At 36.0% G+C, this 18951-nt stretch overlaps 1 protein-coding gene across 1 annotated transcript in view; it reads right to left on the bottom strand.

Moving 5' to 3' along the window:
• Window positions 1–6926: 6926 nt before the first annotated feature.
• Window positions 6927–18951, bottom strand: part of ccdc22 (coiled-coil domain containing 22) — a 102798-nt gene continuing 90773 nt past the window's right edge. The window contains exons 15-16 of the mRNA XM_028813264.2: window positions 15833–15907; window positions 6927–9115 (exon numbers count right to left, since the gene is read on the bottom strand). Coding sequence (XP_028669097.2) covers window positions 9002–9115; window positions 15833–15907 — 189 coding nt within the window. The 3' untranslated portion in view covers window positions 6927–9001. The remainder of the gene's footprint in view (window positions 9116–15832; window positions 15908–18951) is intronic.

Here is an 18951-nt window from a genome sequence, read left to right as displayed (position 1 = left end):
AAAAACAGGATTAAATAAAAAGGCTGCTTCCGTTGGCGAAGCAACGAAAAAGGAAGACCTTATATGACGTTCGTTTATAAAACAGCGGAGAGGCTGTGTGAAGTCAGCTACACAAAAAAACAGATCCTTAACAAATTGTTAGTGGTATATTTTACCTCAATTTAAAAAGGTTTTCTTTTCTTCTTAATAAAAATTTAAAAGCAGTACTTCGCCGGTGCCAAGCGCGGGGATTTCAGCGTGACACATACAGATATATTCATGAGTGCAGGTACTATGGAAACAGAGCACTGTGTAAACCTAAAGTTTAAATTAAGTTCATAGACCTACAAAAGGTTGCCATTGATTTGAGGCAAGATTGCTTTTCTCCTGTACAACTATACGTTGCATTCTTAACAGTAAGCTTGCACGGCTTGGTCATATTCCAACCGGAGTGCTGAACTGACGATAGATAGATAGATATGTACATATGTGTATATATATGTAGATATGTAAATATGTATATATATATATATATATATATGTGTGTGTATGTATGTATGTGTGTATATGTATGTGTATATATATGTTGATATATGTATATATATGTGGAATGTGTATATGTATATATATACAGTGGAACCTCGAGATACGAGCACCTCTGTATACGAGAAATTCAAAATACGAGGAAAGTATGAGCGAAAAATTCAGCTGTAAATACGAGCATTGGTTCGCGTAACGAGCCACGAGCCAGGCTGTGGGTATAGCTCGCGGCTTAGCAAGGGGGCGTGGTAGCAGTTGCGAGCCGCGATCTGCGGTGTCTGCGTTTCTCACTTAAGTGCACAGGTGGGAAACTGCCCACATCCATGATTGTTCCTGTGGCTGATGGGCTGCAGCTGCCATGTCCTCCCCGCATATATAGAGAAGCGCGAGCAGGTTAAGGGGGAGAAAAAGAGAGAGAGAGAGAGAGAGAGAGAGAGAGAGAGAGAGAAGGCAGGCAGGCAGGCAGGCAGGCAAGTGCAGGCTCGCGTGTAGCTGAACAGGCGAGCCAAACAGCTGAAACAGGACGGTGTAGAGAAGGTCAGCTGCATTAAGAGTGTCTCGCCTGTTTTAGAGCCCGCATGGGAGAAATAGGTGAGACGCTAACAGAGAAGAAGCACCGGGGATTGTCATCTGTTTTTAAAGACTGCTTCTTGTTGACGTTTTAACCTCGTGTTAAAGGATTGTTATTCTTGTGTATTTTAAACCTCCACTTCACAACTGTTTTAAGGATTATTTATTTAAAGATTTATTGAATGCTCTACTGCACTTTGGACACCTGTTTTGATTCTTTTAATAATCAGTTATATTATTTACCAGTGTTATTTATTAAAGGTAGACTACAGTATATATAATTTATCAGTGTTATTTATTAGGAAAATTGATTTTTATGTTAATATATTTGGGGTGCAGAACGGATTAACTGGATTTCCATTATTTTCAATGGGGAAGTTTGTTCTAGATACGAGAAATTCGCTATACAAGCTCAGTTCTGGAACGAATTAAACTCGTATCTAGAGGTTCCACTGTATCTGTATATATATATATATATATATATATATATATATATATATGTATATATGTATATGTAGATATGTATATATAAGTATATATGTTTATGTATATATATGTTTACATAACCTCTTTAACACACTACTTCTCCGCTGCGAAGCGCGGGTATTTTGCTAGTATTTGATAAATGGTTTGATGTGGTGAAGCAAAATGCCGACTTAGAAATGTATTTGTGGTGCTTTTATACTCAGTCGTCGCATATTCCCAATCGTAATGACACGATACGTTTTAAAACTCTCACATACCGTCTTCTGTGCCGTCTTTTTTTCTAGGGCTTTCTCTGCTCCTGACAGAAGTGGATCGCCAGCTATAGATCGCCACACTGAGCACATTAAATGTATGATATTCCAACTCTCTGCAAATCTAGAATCCTTAGATTTATACTTGATATCACTTTCATGATGAAAAGCATTGAAGTACGTATATCACATTTTATAGATAAATCGGTAATTTCGTTTAAGTAATGAATACTGTTAATAATTACACACATGGAGGTGACACGGTGGCGGAGCGTTAGCGCTGCTGTCTTGCAGGGAGTCACGTCGCTGATATTCCCTGCCTGGAGTTTACATGTTTTCCTGCTGGGTTTCCTCAGTGTGCTCCAGTTTCCTTCCAAAGATATGCAGACTTGGGGATTTGGTGCCGCTAAAATGACGCTAGTGTATGTGTGTGCTTGTATTCACCTTGCAATGAGCTGAGGCCTCATCCAGGGATTGTTTCTCACTCGTTCCCAATGCTTGCTGGAATGGATACATCCCTGGATTTAATCAATAAACATCCTTTTCAGAGATATTGCGGTAAGGTGTCATCGGAATTTAATGGGTGTTCTAGGCAATTCACAACACAGCGAAGCCGAACATGTTCTCACCGTAAATAATATCTCGTACTGCCACCTGGCGGATTCCTCCAGATGTACGCAAAGTACGCGCACAAGTATAAACACTACAACGTTTGCGTAGCAGGAGCGTCTGCTGCTGCATGCGTCGCGTGAAGTATAAACGCGGCCTTACTCTGCTACATTGGGCAACACTCGACTTGTTACTTTTTTCCATTTACACATTAGATACGCTTATATTTTTGCCAGAGAGAAGTCGCCAGTGGATCTACTGCATGACTGTTTCACCAATCAAATGTAGCAACAATAATACAATGATTATGTTTCACCAATCAGATGTAGCCATGCAGTCACATGATCACACACATACTTCTTGCATCTGCAGCCTGTGAGAGACATTTAAAGTGAGACTTCTTGTATGTGCACAAGCTGCCTTGTTCTAATGTTATTTTCTATCAGCTGTGCTATTTGGAGGGCAAGTGTGTGGCGATACCAGTCCCCTACAGACTCTTTTCTTTTCTCCTTTTCTTTGATTCCCCCCTTCTTTTTTTGTGCCGACCCGTATATATACACTCCCGTCTCCATGGGCCTTAATCACACGCTGCAGAAAGCCAATCAAGCAATTGAGAACGATTGCACCCGCACGTGTGACTCGCTCCAAAGTATTCACAGCGCATTTCACTTTTTCCACATTTTGTTATGTTACAGCCTTATTCCAAAATGGATTAAACTCATTTTTTTCCTCAGAATTCTACACACAACACCACATAATGACAACGTGAAAAAAGTTTACTTGCGGTTTTTGCAAATTTATTAAAAATAAAAAAATTGAGAAAGCACATGTACATAAGTATTCACAGCCTTTGCCGTGGAGCTCGAAATTCAGCTCAAGTGCATCCTGTTTCCCCTGATCATCCTTGAGATGTTTCTGCAGCTTAATTGGAGTCCACCTGTGGTAAATTCAGTTGACTGGACATGATTTGGAAAGGCACACACCTGTCTATATAAGGTCCCACAGTTGATAGTTCATGTCAGAGCACAAACCAAGCATGAAGTCAAAGGAATTGTCTGTAGACCTCCAAGACAGGATTGTCTCGAGGCACATATCTGGGGAAGGTTACAGAATATTTTCTGCTGCTTTGAAGGTCCCAATGAGCACAGTGGCCTCCGTCATCAGTAAGTGGAAGAAGTTCGAAACCACCAGGACTCTTCCTAGAGCTGGCCGGCCATCTAAACTGAGCGATCGGGGGAGAAGGGCCTTAGTCAGGGAGGTGACCAAGAACCCGATGGTCACTCTGTCAGAGCTCCAGAGGTCCTCTGTGGAGAGAGGACAACCTTCCAGAAGGACAACCATCTCTGCAGCAATCCACCAATCAGGCCTGTATGGTAGAGTGGCCAGACAGAAGCCACTCCTTAGTAAAAGGCACATGGCAGCCCAACTGGAGTTTGCCAAAAGGCACCTGAAGGACTCTCAGACCATGAGAAAGAAAATTCTCTGGTCTGATGAGACAAAGATTGAACTCTTTGGTGTGAATGCCAGGCGTCACGTTTCGAGGAAACCTGGCACCATCCCTACAGTGAAGCATGGTGGTGGCAGCATCATGCTGTCGGGATGTTTTTCAGCAGCAGGGACTGGGAGACTAGTCAGGATAAAGGGAAAGATGATGGCAGCAATGTACAGAGACATCCTGGATGAAAACCTGCTCCAGAGTGCTCTTGATCTCAGACTGGGGCGACGGTTCATCTTTCAGCAGGACAACGACCCTAAGCACACAGCCAAGATATCAAAGGAGTGGCTTCAGGACAACTCTGTGAATGTCCTTGAGTGGCCCAGCCAGAGCCCAGACTTGAATCCGATTGAACATCTCTGGAGAGATCTTAAAATGGCTGTGCACCGACGCTTCCCATCCAACCTGATGGAGCTCGAGAGGTGCTGCAAAGAGGAATGGGCGACACTGGCCAAGGATAGGTGTGCCAAGCTTGTGGCATCATATTCAAAAAGACTTGAGGCTGTAATTGCTGCCAAAGGTGCATCGACAAAGTATTGAGCAAAGGCTGTGAATACTTATGTACATCTGATTTCTCAGTTTTTTTTATTTTTAATAAATTTGCAAAAACCTCAAGTAAAGTTTTTTCATGTTGTCATTATGGGGTGTTGTGTGTAGAATTCTGAGGAAAACAATGAATTTAATCCATTTTGGAATAAGGCTGTAACATAATAAAAGATGGAAAAAGTGATGCGCTGTGAATACTTTCTGGATGCACTCTAACTATCTATCTATCTATCTATCTATTGTTATGCACTCCGAACATTCATACCTAGAAAATTAACTGCAGCTAGTTCAGAAATCATCAGCAACAATCAAAACCAACAAAAGAAAATCTGTGCACATTTCATCGATCTTAGAATCTTTAAATTGGTTACCTTTGTTCTTGAAAATGTATTTTAATAATAATAGTAATATTAAATTTTACTTACTGTGTGTATATATATATATATATATATATATATATATATATATATATATATATATATATATATATATATATATATGTATATATATATATATATATATATATATATATATATATATCACCTTTCCCATGCTCAAGGTGCTATAAAGAATATAAAGTACCTACATATATAATTTATATAATAAGAAAAAATTTACATAAAGTATTAAAATTCTTTTAATCATATACAAAGCTCTGAATAATCCTACTCCTATTTTGGTGTGCATGTCCCCTTATATCCCCAGTCATAATCACAGCCTCTCAAACAATGGTTTGTTCATTATTCTAAGAGCTATGCATAAAATAAGTGGTGTTATACAATAACATGTTATACAATATTAATAATATGTTACACAATAAAAATCTAAAATGCTTTAGTGGTAGAGACATAAGCAGGCTTATACTGTTGAAGAGACCTAAAAACCTACTACAGTACTGTACTTTTGTTTTTTTTTCATGGTTGCATTTTTTGGCCAGATCTAACAGATTAAAATATGCATTGCAATGGCATATACTTTATAGATTTGCAATCATTACTAACCTGCACTATTCACCATTTTCTTTTTTGGCTTTTTCCGGTTGTGTCCAGTGCCATGGTCATCTGATCTAAGTACTCTGTAGCTGGGGGTGATGATGAAATAAATTTGAGCACTCTAATTCTTGAATAGACCCACTGCACACACTACTTCAGCACATTTGTGTTAGGTTGAATGCCCAGATGCGGTTAGATGGTCTTTTGGCCTTGCAAGTTTGTTTTCTCTGGGATCTTGTAAGCTGGAGTTATTTGTTTTCCTGTATTCACTGGGCATCTTTTTTCACTGCATCTGATGTCTTATCTTCCAAGGGTCATTTCTTCTCACTGAGCACGTGTGAATTTTACTCGCAAACGATTAATGATGTATGCACTAGAAGCTTTGCATCTTCTTATCCTGCAGTTTAAAAAAAAATACTACAGTTCTGCTATGTCACTTCAGGATGCAAGAGTTAAAGGAGTTTGCATTCCTATACTGTATAGTTAAAAATACAGAATTATTTAAAATATACTAAGGGCATTATTAAAAAATACACTTATCGCATTTAGTTATTTGAGAGAATGAAAACTGTGCACTTACCCCACTAAATTACATTCCCTCTTATAATGCCTAGTAGTCATTCAGTTATGTCTGTGTTCCTGTACATTTGTTATACTGGAAATGTAAACTGTAGAATCCTTATAATTAAAATATTATGTTACTTAGTACATTACATGGTTTCAAACAATATTAACTTTCTCATTAGTTAATTCATTGCATTTTATAGGTTGCATGGTTTGTTGTTGTTCTTAATAATAAACATATTCCACTCTACATTTAACTCAGGGAGAATAATTAGATGACATTCTTATTTATTCTGATACATAAAGAACACTGTAATTGTTTTTTTAAATAATGATTAAAGTCCTTTAATTTGTCATGCATTTTGAAAAAGCAAAAAAAAAAAATGAAACTTTATCACAACAAACATTTAGAGAACTGTTTAATGTGTATTTTTAAAAAAAGTGAAAATAAAAATGATTCTACTGGTTTTCACAGTGCTAGTTTAACATTTTCTTTTTGACAGCGATATGACAACCTATTTGATTATTCACACTTCTGGCTGAGGCAAAAATGAATAATTGAAAAAAAATTAAAGACTCTACAGATAACACTGGTCCAAATGTAAACATACCAATAAATGGATCCTGGTCTCAACAGTTCCAAGAGATCAGAGATGACTGTACAATAAACAATGAGTGTAATTTCCATCAAAGGCTTTAACTGTTTTTAAGGATAAAAAGAGCATTTAAAGGTATTACTGTAAATACAAATGTATCTTAATATTGTGGTGATTTTTTCCTTCTAAATCATATTTTTGCTATTCCACTCAATCAGCTGGCACAGCAGAAACTAGTTGTATAAATATCTTATTAAAATGAATCGACAATCTGATTAATTCTCCTTTAAATTCCCCCTAGCAGGATCAAAGACTTATGTTTATTCTAAAGTCACTGAATTGTTACAAGTTCAGTACTAGTACCTAATATGACACTACAAAATAATTCCTAGTGCACAAAAAAGAAAAACAATAACCACCTGCGCCTTAAATAACAAAACTGCATTTAATGTATATGAATTGATTTTATATGACCTTAAGGATTTGCTCTTGGTGTGCAGACATGTTTAACTACCTTGTGAATAAACACTTTTCATCAAAAATAATGTTTTGGAAATATGAAATCCCGACCCATGCGATCTAAAAATCATACCTACATTTTGTGTTTAAAAATTCAATGTAATGGCCATTTTGTAATTCACATACTGTAAATTATTATTTGATTTCCTTCAGCTAAGTTAAACCAGGCAACCGTTTGTGCCCATATACTGATAATATTGGTTCCAAAACACATGCTACAATTCCTTGTTTATCAGATGCCAGGACATTGAATTAAACACACTTAACAGTAATAAATTGAACACCCTTATAAGAAATGCAATTTTAATATTTTTGTTGCTCCAAAGAAACCAGTATGACTAGTGACTACATCATGGCTTGTCATTACAACAGAGAGGCACTACTTTCCCACAGAAAATGTGACAAATGACAATAAAATTCTTATGATGAGAAAGAATGCAAAAATAAGAAAAAGTGACAGTCAGATAATGAAAACTATAAACCTGGTGCACACACTGTATGCTCTTGCTACAGTAGAAATACATAGTGTACCTGCCTATGTTTGGTTAACTGAGTGAAATTCTGGTAATTTCACGTAGCACAAAACAGTAGTTAATTAAAAATAAGTTTATGATGGTGTTTTATTAGAGAAACTTGATGCATAAACTCCTAAATAAACAAAGATAGAAGGCTGCATTTTTGACTTACTTAACAGATGAGTATTTTACATAAACAACACATTCCTTCAATTCAGAGGATGGTATTTCTGTGATCCTCTAAATAATGGCAATTAGATGTATTAATAAAGTTTAAATCTGCTGCAATAAACAATCCCTTAAAAAAAGGTAACAGAATAAAAATTAAGTTTTGAGAATATACTTCATGCAGAATCTTATTTATTTTAAATATTCCCCGTAGCTTAATGTGTAAATTTTCATTATTCAAATTTTTATTTTTGGTGCTTTTACCAATAAAGACTCAGTAAAAACAAAAAGGAGTTAAAAGGGCTCAAAATACTCCACATAAAATAGCATAAAGGAGATATGGATACATTTTGCTCATTTTTGCTTTTTCTTTTAATTAAATAAAAACAAAGTGAAATGTGTTTAATAACATGATAGCACATTGGCTACTGTGTATGTTCAGTAAAAGTAGCCTAGAAACTCTTAAAAAAATCTTTTTTCATCAAGTTTCTACCTACAGTAAAATAAGACATCCATATTCTTGTGTGTGGAGGACCTGTCAAAGAAAGACACAGAGAAAGAAACAAAATTCTCTTGCTTACTTCCTGAAGACATTGGGGAAAATGAACACACACAGGGGAACAAGAGAGGTTAACTTCAACATCTCAAAATATCACCTTAGTATCTTTTGTTCCTAGTTTTCTGAATTGATGGAAAAAAGTTCTGTACAAAAATATTCCAGTTTCTTCAGACTGGTGAAGCAAAACAGCAACATTCAGTCTTCCAGCCATATACCTTAACATGGGAAGCAAAAAAGTCACAAGGATTAGAGACACAGTTCATGATATCTGTGGACTTCTTTCAGTTTTATTCCTCTTATTTTTTGCTTTTACAATTCATGAAACATAGCTCATCTGATCCATAATTTTTAAAATGGTATCAAAAGTTGTAGACAGATCACAAAATGCCTCCCCAGTAATGAAATCACCACAAGCCTCACTGGGTAACATGTTAGTGATCTAGCAAAATACACGAGTTTGTCCAGACTTAGCTTGAGGCAGATGATGGAAATTATACCAGCAGAAATCATCTTCAGCTCCTTATAGGATTTTCTCACTGTGACCTCGACAAAAACTGACATCAAGCCTAGCAGCTTGCCTAGAATATTTTGATAACTTAGGGTTTGGGAAGTTCAGGCATCTCGAATCTTAGCTGCCAACACAGAATTCTCCTGACGAATTGCTTTGTAGTCATTTAAAATCTTTTCCAAATTGCTCACAGTTTTTTTTCCATTTTCAGTGTCAATCTGCAAAAAAAAAAAAAGTAATTACATCTAAAAACACTTTATTTACTTTATTTGTATATTCCTTTTAAGTTCCAAACAGTTTAGTCCATAATTTCTATCACTTTCAAATTGAAATTGATAAATTATAAGTTGTTAAAAGACAACTATAAGAAATGACAGAAATCAGCAATATAGAGTATTTAAGGAACTGATCACTTCAGTTTAACCTAAAACTTAAATTTAAGTTTGAAAATATTGGAAGTATATACAGTAAAACCTCAATTATCTGTCAGGGGTCGGGACAGAGGCCATGACGGCTAAGAGAAAAGACGGATAACAGAACAGCTACTTTAAAAATGATACACAGTAGATTAGCTTTGCGAATAGTCGCATTTATTTACAAAACAAAACTATATTAACAATATATAATAATCGTTTTAACAAATTTTATTAATTCATATAATACTGTAATGACCATGTCAATAAGAAAATACAACTCAGAGGTACTGAAGTTTTCTATGTTTTGCTTGGAGTCCTTGTTCCGTAACAAACGGTACCCTGTCTTATACGCTGTTATCTCGGTTACAGAGCATACCTCCAAAACAACAATTCACTACCAATCAGTTTTACATTCTTTTTTTCATTATACAACAAACACTCCTGCTTATTATCCCCCAACTCCCGACTCAAAACTTCGTTCTGCCAGACCTTCCTTTTTCTCCTAACTTCTCCTGTCACTCATCTCCTAAGAGGCATGTCCACCCCCTTACAGAAAAGAAGCCCTTTACCCAGTCCCATCACTTACAACATTCATTCCACCCTTTCTGCTCCCGTACACCACATCACAAGTTGCCTGCATGTCACAATATATTAACAAAACATAATATAACAGAATTTAAAAAGAAAATTACAATACAGAAGCATATTAACATTAATACAGAATAACATTACCTTCAGGGGTTTCAATTTTCGACACATTTTTCAATTTTGTCAGCATCATACTTTATATTATTCACTATTCTACCTATTCCGTAAATTGGAGCAATACTTAAAACACTTTTACCATTTCAATTTTTATGACAATTCCAAAACCACACACATACGCTTATTGTCCATAACAAAGTATAGCAGATTAATTATAACAAAAGAGAAAAGTTATGGAACGCTATTAAAACTGAAGTTATGTAACTGACACTGTGGTGCTGGGGAAGAACACTAAGCGCTAGCACAAGGGAAAGTTGTTCCAATGTGCAAAGCTTGTAGCATACTACATGGCAGTAGCAGTACAGTAATAGGCAGGCACTACGGGTGCCTGTCAGTAAACGGAGACCGACGATTAATCAAGTGACGGATAATCGAGGTTTTACTTTTATCTTCAAATGCAGAAATGTCTAAATCTCTATCCTTTCTTTCAGCATGCCAAAAATACAAATTTTCATTTCTAACCTAAATCCTGCCAGCATTAATTTAGTCGCCACCACCATATATTGGAAATGATTAAAGGGTAAATTCTGTATTTTTCAAGTTGAAGTGATCTCTTCACAATCATTATACAAATTTTCTCCATAAAACTGTGTTCAGAAGTTTTTTGTTTTTTTTTAAAATAAATTAAAAAAATGCTTGATCTGTTTTTGCATCTTTAAAAGGGATAATATGGAAACCAGTGACATTATGTGATTGATAAAGCCTTAAATCTTTAAAATTTTGGAGCAGCAAAGTTTTCAATTGAAAAAAACATGCCTTCCACGTTTGTAAGGCATCTTTGTAATAATGGAAGGCAACTGAAAATAATATGCCTCTTGCTCATTTGTGTGCTTGCAGCAGCTATGGAGTTAGGACAATGCAACACCAAACTATCCCAACCTCTTCACCCTCATTACAACCTGTGTAGTTATTTTAACCATCCCACAAAGTGAGAGCATAGTGAAAAGAGCATAGCATTTTTAATAAATCCTTCTATTTTTATGAAGAGCCATGACACTTTTTTCATGTCAAGTCTTATATAAAAACCCTCAGAATAAGGCAGAGTGTATGAAATGGCTGTCAATTATACAAAAAGTAGGGTTTGAACACTCAGAATATGAATACGTATATTCGAATGTAGGTCAAATGTTCTAAGTGCTATTTCATGCATGTTTGTTCTTAATGTGCCTTTGTATGTTTCATTATTATTTATGTTTTTGCTTTTTTGCTTGCAGTACATCTCTAAGGCATGCAGAGCTCATGACTTGTTTACTTATACAGCCTTCACTCAAAAACAGAGCCCTTTACATAAACAGAATTTTCTGTGCATGGAGAGTGACATAATCAAAGACAAAAATGGTATCAGGACATTTCACATACCTGTAGTACATAAAAGAAACCATACAAATATCATTTTAAGTTAAACGTACACATTAGCCTCCCACATCCATTATCAATTTTTTCTTTTACAATTCATGAAGCATAGCTTATTTGATCCATAACTTTTAAAATAGTATCAACAGTTAGACAGATCACAACATGCTTCCCCAGTAATGTTAGTGATCTAGCAAAATACATCAAATTGTCCAGGCTTAGCTTGAGGCAGATAATGAAAATGATACCAGCAGAAATCCTCTTCAGCTCCCTATAGGGTTCTCTCACTGTGACGATGACTTGCTCTTGTTGATAATATAGTAATAAAAGAACTAAGTACAACTTTTTTCAGTGAGTCAATTTGTGACACTAGTAAATCAGTAAATAACATGCGGACTCTAGTTAAAACCTGGCACTGTGAGACAGGAATAATAGCCAACTCTGCCTATGTTAAAACATCTGCACTGAACTTACTAAACTTCAATTTCAGGATGATGGATGCATGCAGGACTTGAAGTGGGGCAGTATGCATTGATGCACCATTTTTCCCATTCAAGCACTTGGATGTATGTCTACTTTACTGCCTGCTACACAATTTCAGTATTATCTCCAGCTGAAGCACATAATGTAAGTACTTAATCAATCCAGGTGGAGCAGGTAGTGTCTTCCATATAGTGAAAGAATATATGCGATCATAAGTGAGATTTTTTTCTGTTTTTATTGTCTAGCTGTCTTCTAAGCAGAGAGAGAAAGAGTACAGCAGAGTAAGAACAGGGAAGTTAACAAAGACATGAGTGTAAGACTGGCTCACAGACCGTCTTCTTTTAAAATGGCTAATTCTCAGAACAATTGTTTGCTTTTTGGCTTTATTTCCTTCTTAAAATGACATGGATATGCTGTTTTGCAATATGTGTGTAATCTCAAGACACAGCTCAATACTTGATAACATTTTTGGCTTCACAAAAAAAAATCAACTTTGTACTGTTTAGGCTTCTCTCAGACAATTGCCTTCATTTTATTTTTTACCTATACTGAGTGTACAAATAAATACATTACCTTTACTAACAAATAGCAATTATTGAAACAATTTCACATTCCCTCACTATAATATCAAAAAATCTACTATATATTATCATTTTTTTTAATGTTTTAACATTTTGAGATAACTTTAAAAATAAGACAGTTGATTCCAAAATGAACTTAAGTCAACTCTCCATAATACAAAGCCAGCTTTTTGCCTTTATGCACGAACATGCACCTTTGTTTAATTTCTGAATGCCAGTTTCTTAAAAGCATAAGACACATCTGTTGATGACACTCTGACATGTATGCTTTTGTACGTACATAAACAGCCTTACAGTGATCATCGAAGATCCTTCTGTTAAGATGAGCTGAAGAAAACATCTCCAGATATATCCCCTTGCCAGTGGAATGGTTTATCTGTTTAATTGAGTAATGCTTCATTCTAATCACAATTTTTAATTCAGAAACCTTCTAAACTGACAAAAATGAATTCTTTCAACATATACATAACAGTTTTACTGCTGAAACTGTGTCTCAGTTTATTTATTTAAGTAGATATTTGCCTATATAATTTACAGTAATCATTACATATTGCCTGAAGGGGCCTGAGTTGCCTTGAAAGCTTGTGTACTGTAATCTTTTTAGTTAGCCAATAAAAGGTGTAATTTTTCTTGACTTATCACTACATTCGTATGAATATTGAAAAACTGGAACAAACTGAAAAAGTAGGAAGAATTTTTCTTCTGTGCAGCTGTATAGAAAACAAAACTCATTAAGTATAATGGAACTCAAGTATGGTCAGTATTTAGATATTACAGGACAGACAAGAACATTTAAAAATGAAATGGTGAATTTTAGACTTTCCCATTCTCTACAATTTAAAGCCAGTTCCTAAAATATTCTAAATCATTGGTTTTTAAGTTCAGTTCTGTAGGACCCCATGTCTGCAGGAACTTAGATACATAAGAATTCTTTTTTGCAATACAGTAATCCCTCCTCCATCGCGGGGGTTGCGTTCCAGAGCCACCCGCGAAATAAGAAAATCCGCGAAGTAGAAACCATATGTTTAAATGGTTATTTTTATATTGTCATGCTTGGGTCACAGATTTGCGCAGAAACACAGGAGGTTGTAGAGAGACAAGAACGTTATTCAAACACTGCAAACAAACATTTGTCTCTTTTTCAAAAGTTTAAACTGTGCTCCATGACAAGACAGAGATGACAGTTCAGTCTCACAATTAAAAGAATGCAAACATATCTTCCTCTTCAAAGGAGCAAACAAACCAATAGGGCTGTTTGGCTTGTAAGTATGCGAAGCACCGCGGCACAAAGCTGTTGAAGGCGGCAGCTCACACCCCCTCCGTCAGGAGCAGGGAGAGAGAGAGAGAGAGAGAGAGAGAGACAGATAAAAAAATCAATATGTGCCCTTTGAGCTTTTAAGTATGCGAAGCACCGTGCAGCATACTTAAAAGCTGCACACAGAAGGTAGCAACGTGAAGATAATCTTTCAGCATTTTTAGACGAGCGACCGTGTCGTCTAGGTTTGCGAACAGCCCCCCTGCTCACACCCCCTACGTCAGGATCACAGATAGTCAGCGCAAGAGAGAGAAAGAAAAGTAAGCTGGGTAGCTTCTCAGCCATCTGCCAATAGCGTCCCTTGTATGAAATCAACTGGGCAAACCAACTGAGGAAGCATGTACCAGAAATTAAAAGACCCATTGTCCTCAGAAATCCGCGAAGCAGCGAAAAATCCGCGATATATATTTAAATATGCTTACATATAAAATCCGCGATGGAGTGAAGCCGCGAAAGGCGAAGCGCGATATAGCAAGGGATTACTGTACAGTATTTTGATCTTTTTAATTTTCTGGTTGTTTATGCCATTCTTTACTAACAGTGTTAGTACTATCAGTGATTCACCAAAGCATTTTTCACAGTGAATAAGCTGTGACGGTGACCTTGTTCACTGAATATTTTCCAGGAAAATTGATGTGCAGCAATTTTAGACATTTTTTCCCCCCAGCCCACCATAAAGCTTTGCAAGACAAGCATTACATCACAGATGTATAGCAGGCAACGCTGTGCATAGTTTAGAAAGCTAATGACAGAAGGAAAGTAGAAATGCACATGGGGAAGGAAAGTGAAAAGTGTTGGTGTATTTGTGTCTTAAAGGAAATGTCTTTTTTTGTAAGGACTTTTATATCACTAGTATGTAATAGTAAGCCTATTTATTTAATAGTATTACTAAGAGTGATGTGTAGTTGATGCAAAAAAGTAAGGAGTGAAAAAACCATGTGTTATGATCATCTGGTAGCTGTTGAAGTGAACAAGCAAAAATGCCAGGGGAAAAAAAAACTCTACAAATCGGTTTGAGAGAGTTGAGTACTTTCTATCAGATCTGTGGGGAGCATGTGTAAGTGAATGCATGCTTCCCATTTGCAAGAAATTTTATTGGTCTCTGATACTCAGTTCTATTAATTTTATCTGAGGGAAGCATGGTGGTGCAGTTTTAAACACTGCTGTCTCACATTTTCTACCACAATGATCAGTCCATCAAAGTTGTCAGATCTTTCCCTAGTTGTCAGTGACACTTGATTAACCAATGCACCATTATAATCCACTTGAGACTAGTTTAGTTTCTTCTTCTCCAAAGACTTCAACACATTTCGAGAAGTTCAGTGAAGATATCGATATTTCTGCATTTTCTCTGAAGTTGAGGTGAAGTAAATTTAGTGGGGTTTGCTCAACACTGTTTACTAATAAGAACACAAGTGGGCAACACTTAAAATAGCTGCCTTTTACCCAGTGTCACTTGCCCTTTTTTATTAATTGTCAGTATTCAGTAATTAAGAAATCAAGCTTGAAAGATGAAGTGAATTAAAAAGAAAATGACAGAGCTAACTATCAAAAGATAAAAAAGGTATTTTTTCTGTATTTTTTATACATTTAAATCTAGCACCAATGCACTTTTCTGAATGTAAAAAAAGGAAGAAATAAAAACAGTTAAAAAACAGTGAGATCAACAAAAGATAAACTCACTGATTATGAAACTGTTTGGAACAAAAACCTGCAGTCCCAGGACTGAATCTGTTCTAATAGTCTGATTCTCCCATTGAACAATTTGTGGTGTTAAACATTTTTCTGAATAAGGCCTACTCTGTATTAAAAAAGAATAAAAGTCATAGGGCAATCCAGATTAACTCAAACCCAAATATAAATTAGTGCCAACCAAACATTTTTTTTGTTAAATTCAATTAAATATTCCTGCACTCTTCATAAAAATATGCTCAGAGGTTGGCAAGTGGCACAGTATAACAATTTATTGTGCCAATTGCCAATCTCTGAAGATATTTTTAGACAAAATTACAGGGCCCTTACCTGTTCCTCTAGATCACGGATTTCCCTCATAATAGTTCCTGTATCTTCAATAGTTTGGATCAGCTGTGTGCAGTTCTATTAAAAAATAAACAGTAATTAATTGTTTACCAATAATTTAAACACACAAACATCCGTTTAACCCTCATTTTAAAGTATTAGAAATCATATATTTTAATATGACAGAGAGAGAGAGGTAAATAAGAAAGGAACTACTGTATATGATAAGAGAGATAGCGAAAGAGATTGATAGACAGACAAAAAAACTGCAGCTACTAATTAATGATGAAAATAGGTGCAGACTAATTTTGTTATCGATTGTCTGTTATATATTATGTAATAATATGCATTGTGCTGTGCATCGTTGTGCTGATCAAACCAACAGGAGTTCTGCAGAAAAAGTGGCAGGGGCCTAGTGGTCTTATAATTAAGTTTTGGAAATTTCCAGAGAAATGCTGCAAAGTTCCTTGCAAAAATGATAAGATTTTTTTTTACCTAGTTTTAGGTAACATAAGTTATTATTTTCCCATTGAGTTTATATGGTAATTATTCCAGTTGAGCAAGATTAGTTGATACAGTAACAATCTAGTGTAGGAAATTATGATGAGTTTATTGCTAGACAGCCTGATCTCTTTAGATACAACTCCAAATGCTATTGTAAGAAGATCTGGGAAGATCATAAATACAATGCTATCGGATAAATAAAAAAAATAAATGTCTAAAAAATTTTAATTTAGGACATTCCTAGAACACATGCCCTAGAGAGGCAACAGCTACACGGCATCATTCTGAATTATGGTGGTCAAATGCCCTGATATATTTTAGTCTGGAGAGGTGTGTCCAGCATACAATTTTTTACAGTGTTACACATAAATTAAAGAAGAATGAATATTGTGAATTAATAAAATTCACTCCCTACTTAATCAGCACTCTGTAAGACCATGCAGTGAGTGATGTGACATTAATTGATATACCCTGGAAACACTAGGATTATTATTATTGATAATCAAGATAGTTTTGATATTGAGGGTTAGGGATGATAGCCAAATTCTATAACACGTTTCTAATTTTGAAAAGAAAAAAATGTATGCTGAGGTAATTCCATTCTTGCCCCTTCTGACCAACTATACTGTAAACAACTTATCAACATATAGATCTCTAAATGTTGATATGCCAAAAACGTCCATTAAGTAAATACTGTGTACTTAAGGGAGGGATCAATTGTAAAGTTCACACTATTGTCTTCTGCACTATTACAGGACACAATCTAATTATTTGTAAACTGGTGATAATTATTGATGACTAGAGCATTGAGCACACCAGGAGGACTTTTTATAAGATTTTTCTTTTCTACATCCAACCAGATAGTTACATTTTCAGCACATTCTTTTTTCATTGTCGCACATTACTGCATATAGTTGTCAGACAGGTGTGAGATCAACTGCCTTAACATACCATTTGCCGTGGTAGCTCTACTGCCTTTCAGTATGGAGATTATAGGTTTGTTTCCTGTGACCTCCCTGTGTGGTAGCGCTTTGAGTTGTGACAAAAGCGTTATATAAATGTAATGAAGAACAAAAATAATTATCATTATTATTATTATTAACTCTCATACTTCACAGTAGTAAAATGCTCTAAAAGTGTCTCTCTCACTAATGGCTTGGCTTTCTGCTCAGTCTTGAATGTAGCATCCCCCGCCTCACTCTATGAGAGAACCTATATGAGAATAAAAATTTGGGGAGGATATTTAACTTAACTATGTTAATTCTGCTCACAAGAGAACTTAAGAGGTTATCATATATTAATTTCATGCTTTGTGTCTACAATCAAACTGCAAAAATTAAATTTAAAAATGCTTGGTGTGTGGCTGTGTTCGGATTCAGCGGGTTGGAAAATGGATGGATGTCTTTAAATTATCAAAACTATATCCTTTCTCAATAGGTGTTTGCTTAAAAGTAAAGGTTTCAGATCCTTTAAGTTCTACCCCATAGCTCAATGTCCTGGAACAGCTCTGTTTATATTCTCAAGGGCTGTTACATATCTCTCTATATATAAAAGAAAATCCTGGAATAGAAAGCAAATGCAAGGCTACGATACGTGATAATCTCGAAAGACATTTTAAAGACCCGCGAGACCAAGGAGACTTGCCACGGTGCGTCTTGCGGGGACCGTAAACATGAGACTTGGTGCCAAGAGATAGTCCCAGGGCCGTAGCAAAAAGGACAGCGGCTGTACAGGCTTTAAAAAGATCGAAGGGCAGCACGAAAGCAGCTACCCCAACCGAACGTGAGCAGCGTTATACATCCTGCAAGAAAGAATTCAACCACGCCCGGGGCCAGGAATAAAAGACAGGTATTGCTTTTACAACGTCACGCAAAACCAGGCAGTGAGCCATAATTTAAAACAAGTCAACAGACCTCTAAGCTAGCAGTTGTTGGATTGCTTTTGGCAGGCAAGCATCATGTGCTCAGAACTCTTAAAACAACAACATGCAACAGGCAGAAGAGGCATCTAGCAAGCAGCAAAAAGACAGCAAATGATCCAAAGGCATATCCTTAGCGTACGTTCAGCCGCAACACCCTTCACAACATAAGCAGTATTATACGTTTGGGAAGAAAGAAATGTAATTTTGCGCGGGGCAGGAAATAAAGAAACAAGTATTGTTTTTACCAAAGTTTTTAAAGTAAAAGTGAAAATAATGCATATGTAACAATTCACAAGAAAATAATCTCTTTAAATTGTAGATTGCCTGCCTAAGGTAAAGTCATCCGTGATGAATGGGGACGTGGGAATGAGGGGTCCTTTCATCGGATTAGCTCTATTTCAGATGTGGAATAGCAAAATGGGGGAGGCAGCTTGATGAATGAGGTCTCCAGGACTTAAAACAAATCCAAATCATATTATGTGATATTATCTAATGTGAAATTCTACTCCGTAGAATTTTTATTTTTATGCTGTATTGAGGCTTTATTCTGTTCTATGTATTATACTGTATTGTATTGACCCCCTTCTTTTTGACACCCACTGCACGCCCAACCTACCTGGAAAGTGGTCTCTCTTTGAATTGCCTTTCCCTAGGTTTCTTCCATTTTTTCCCCTACAAGGGTTTTTTTTTTGGGAGT

The sequence above is a fragment of the Erpetoichthys calabaricus genome, chromosome 11 (genome assembly GCF_900747795.2).
Source record: "Erpetoichthys calabaricus chromosome 11, fErpCal1.3, whole genome shotgun sequence".
Classification (NCBI taxonomy): domain Eukaryota; kingdom Metazoa; phylum Chordata; class Cladistia; order Polypteriformes; family Polypteridae; genus Erpetoichthys; species Erpetoichthys calabaricus.
This window is presented reverse-complemented; position numbering and strand designations above follow the sequence as displayed.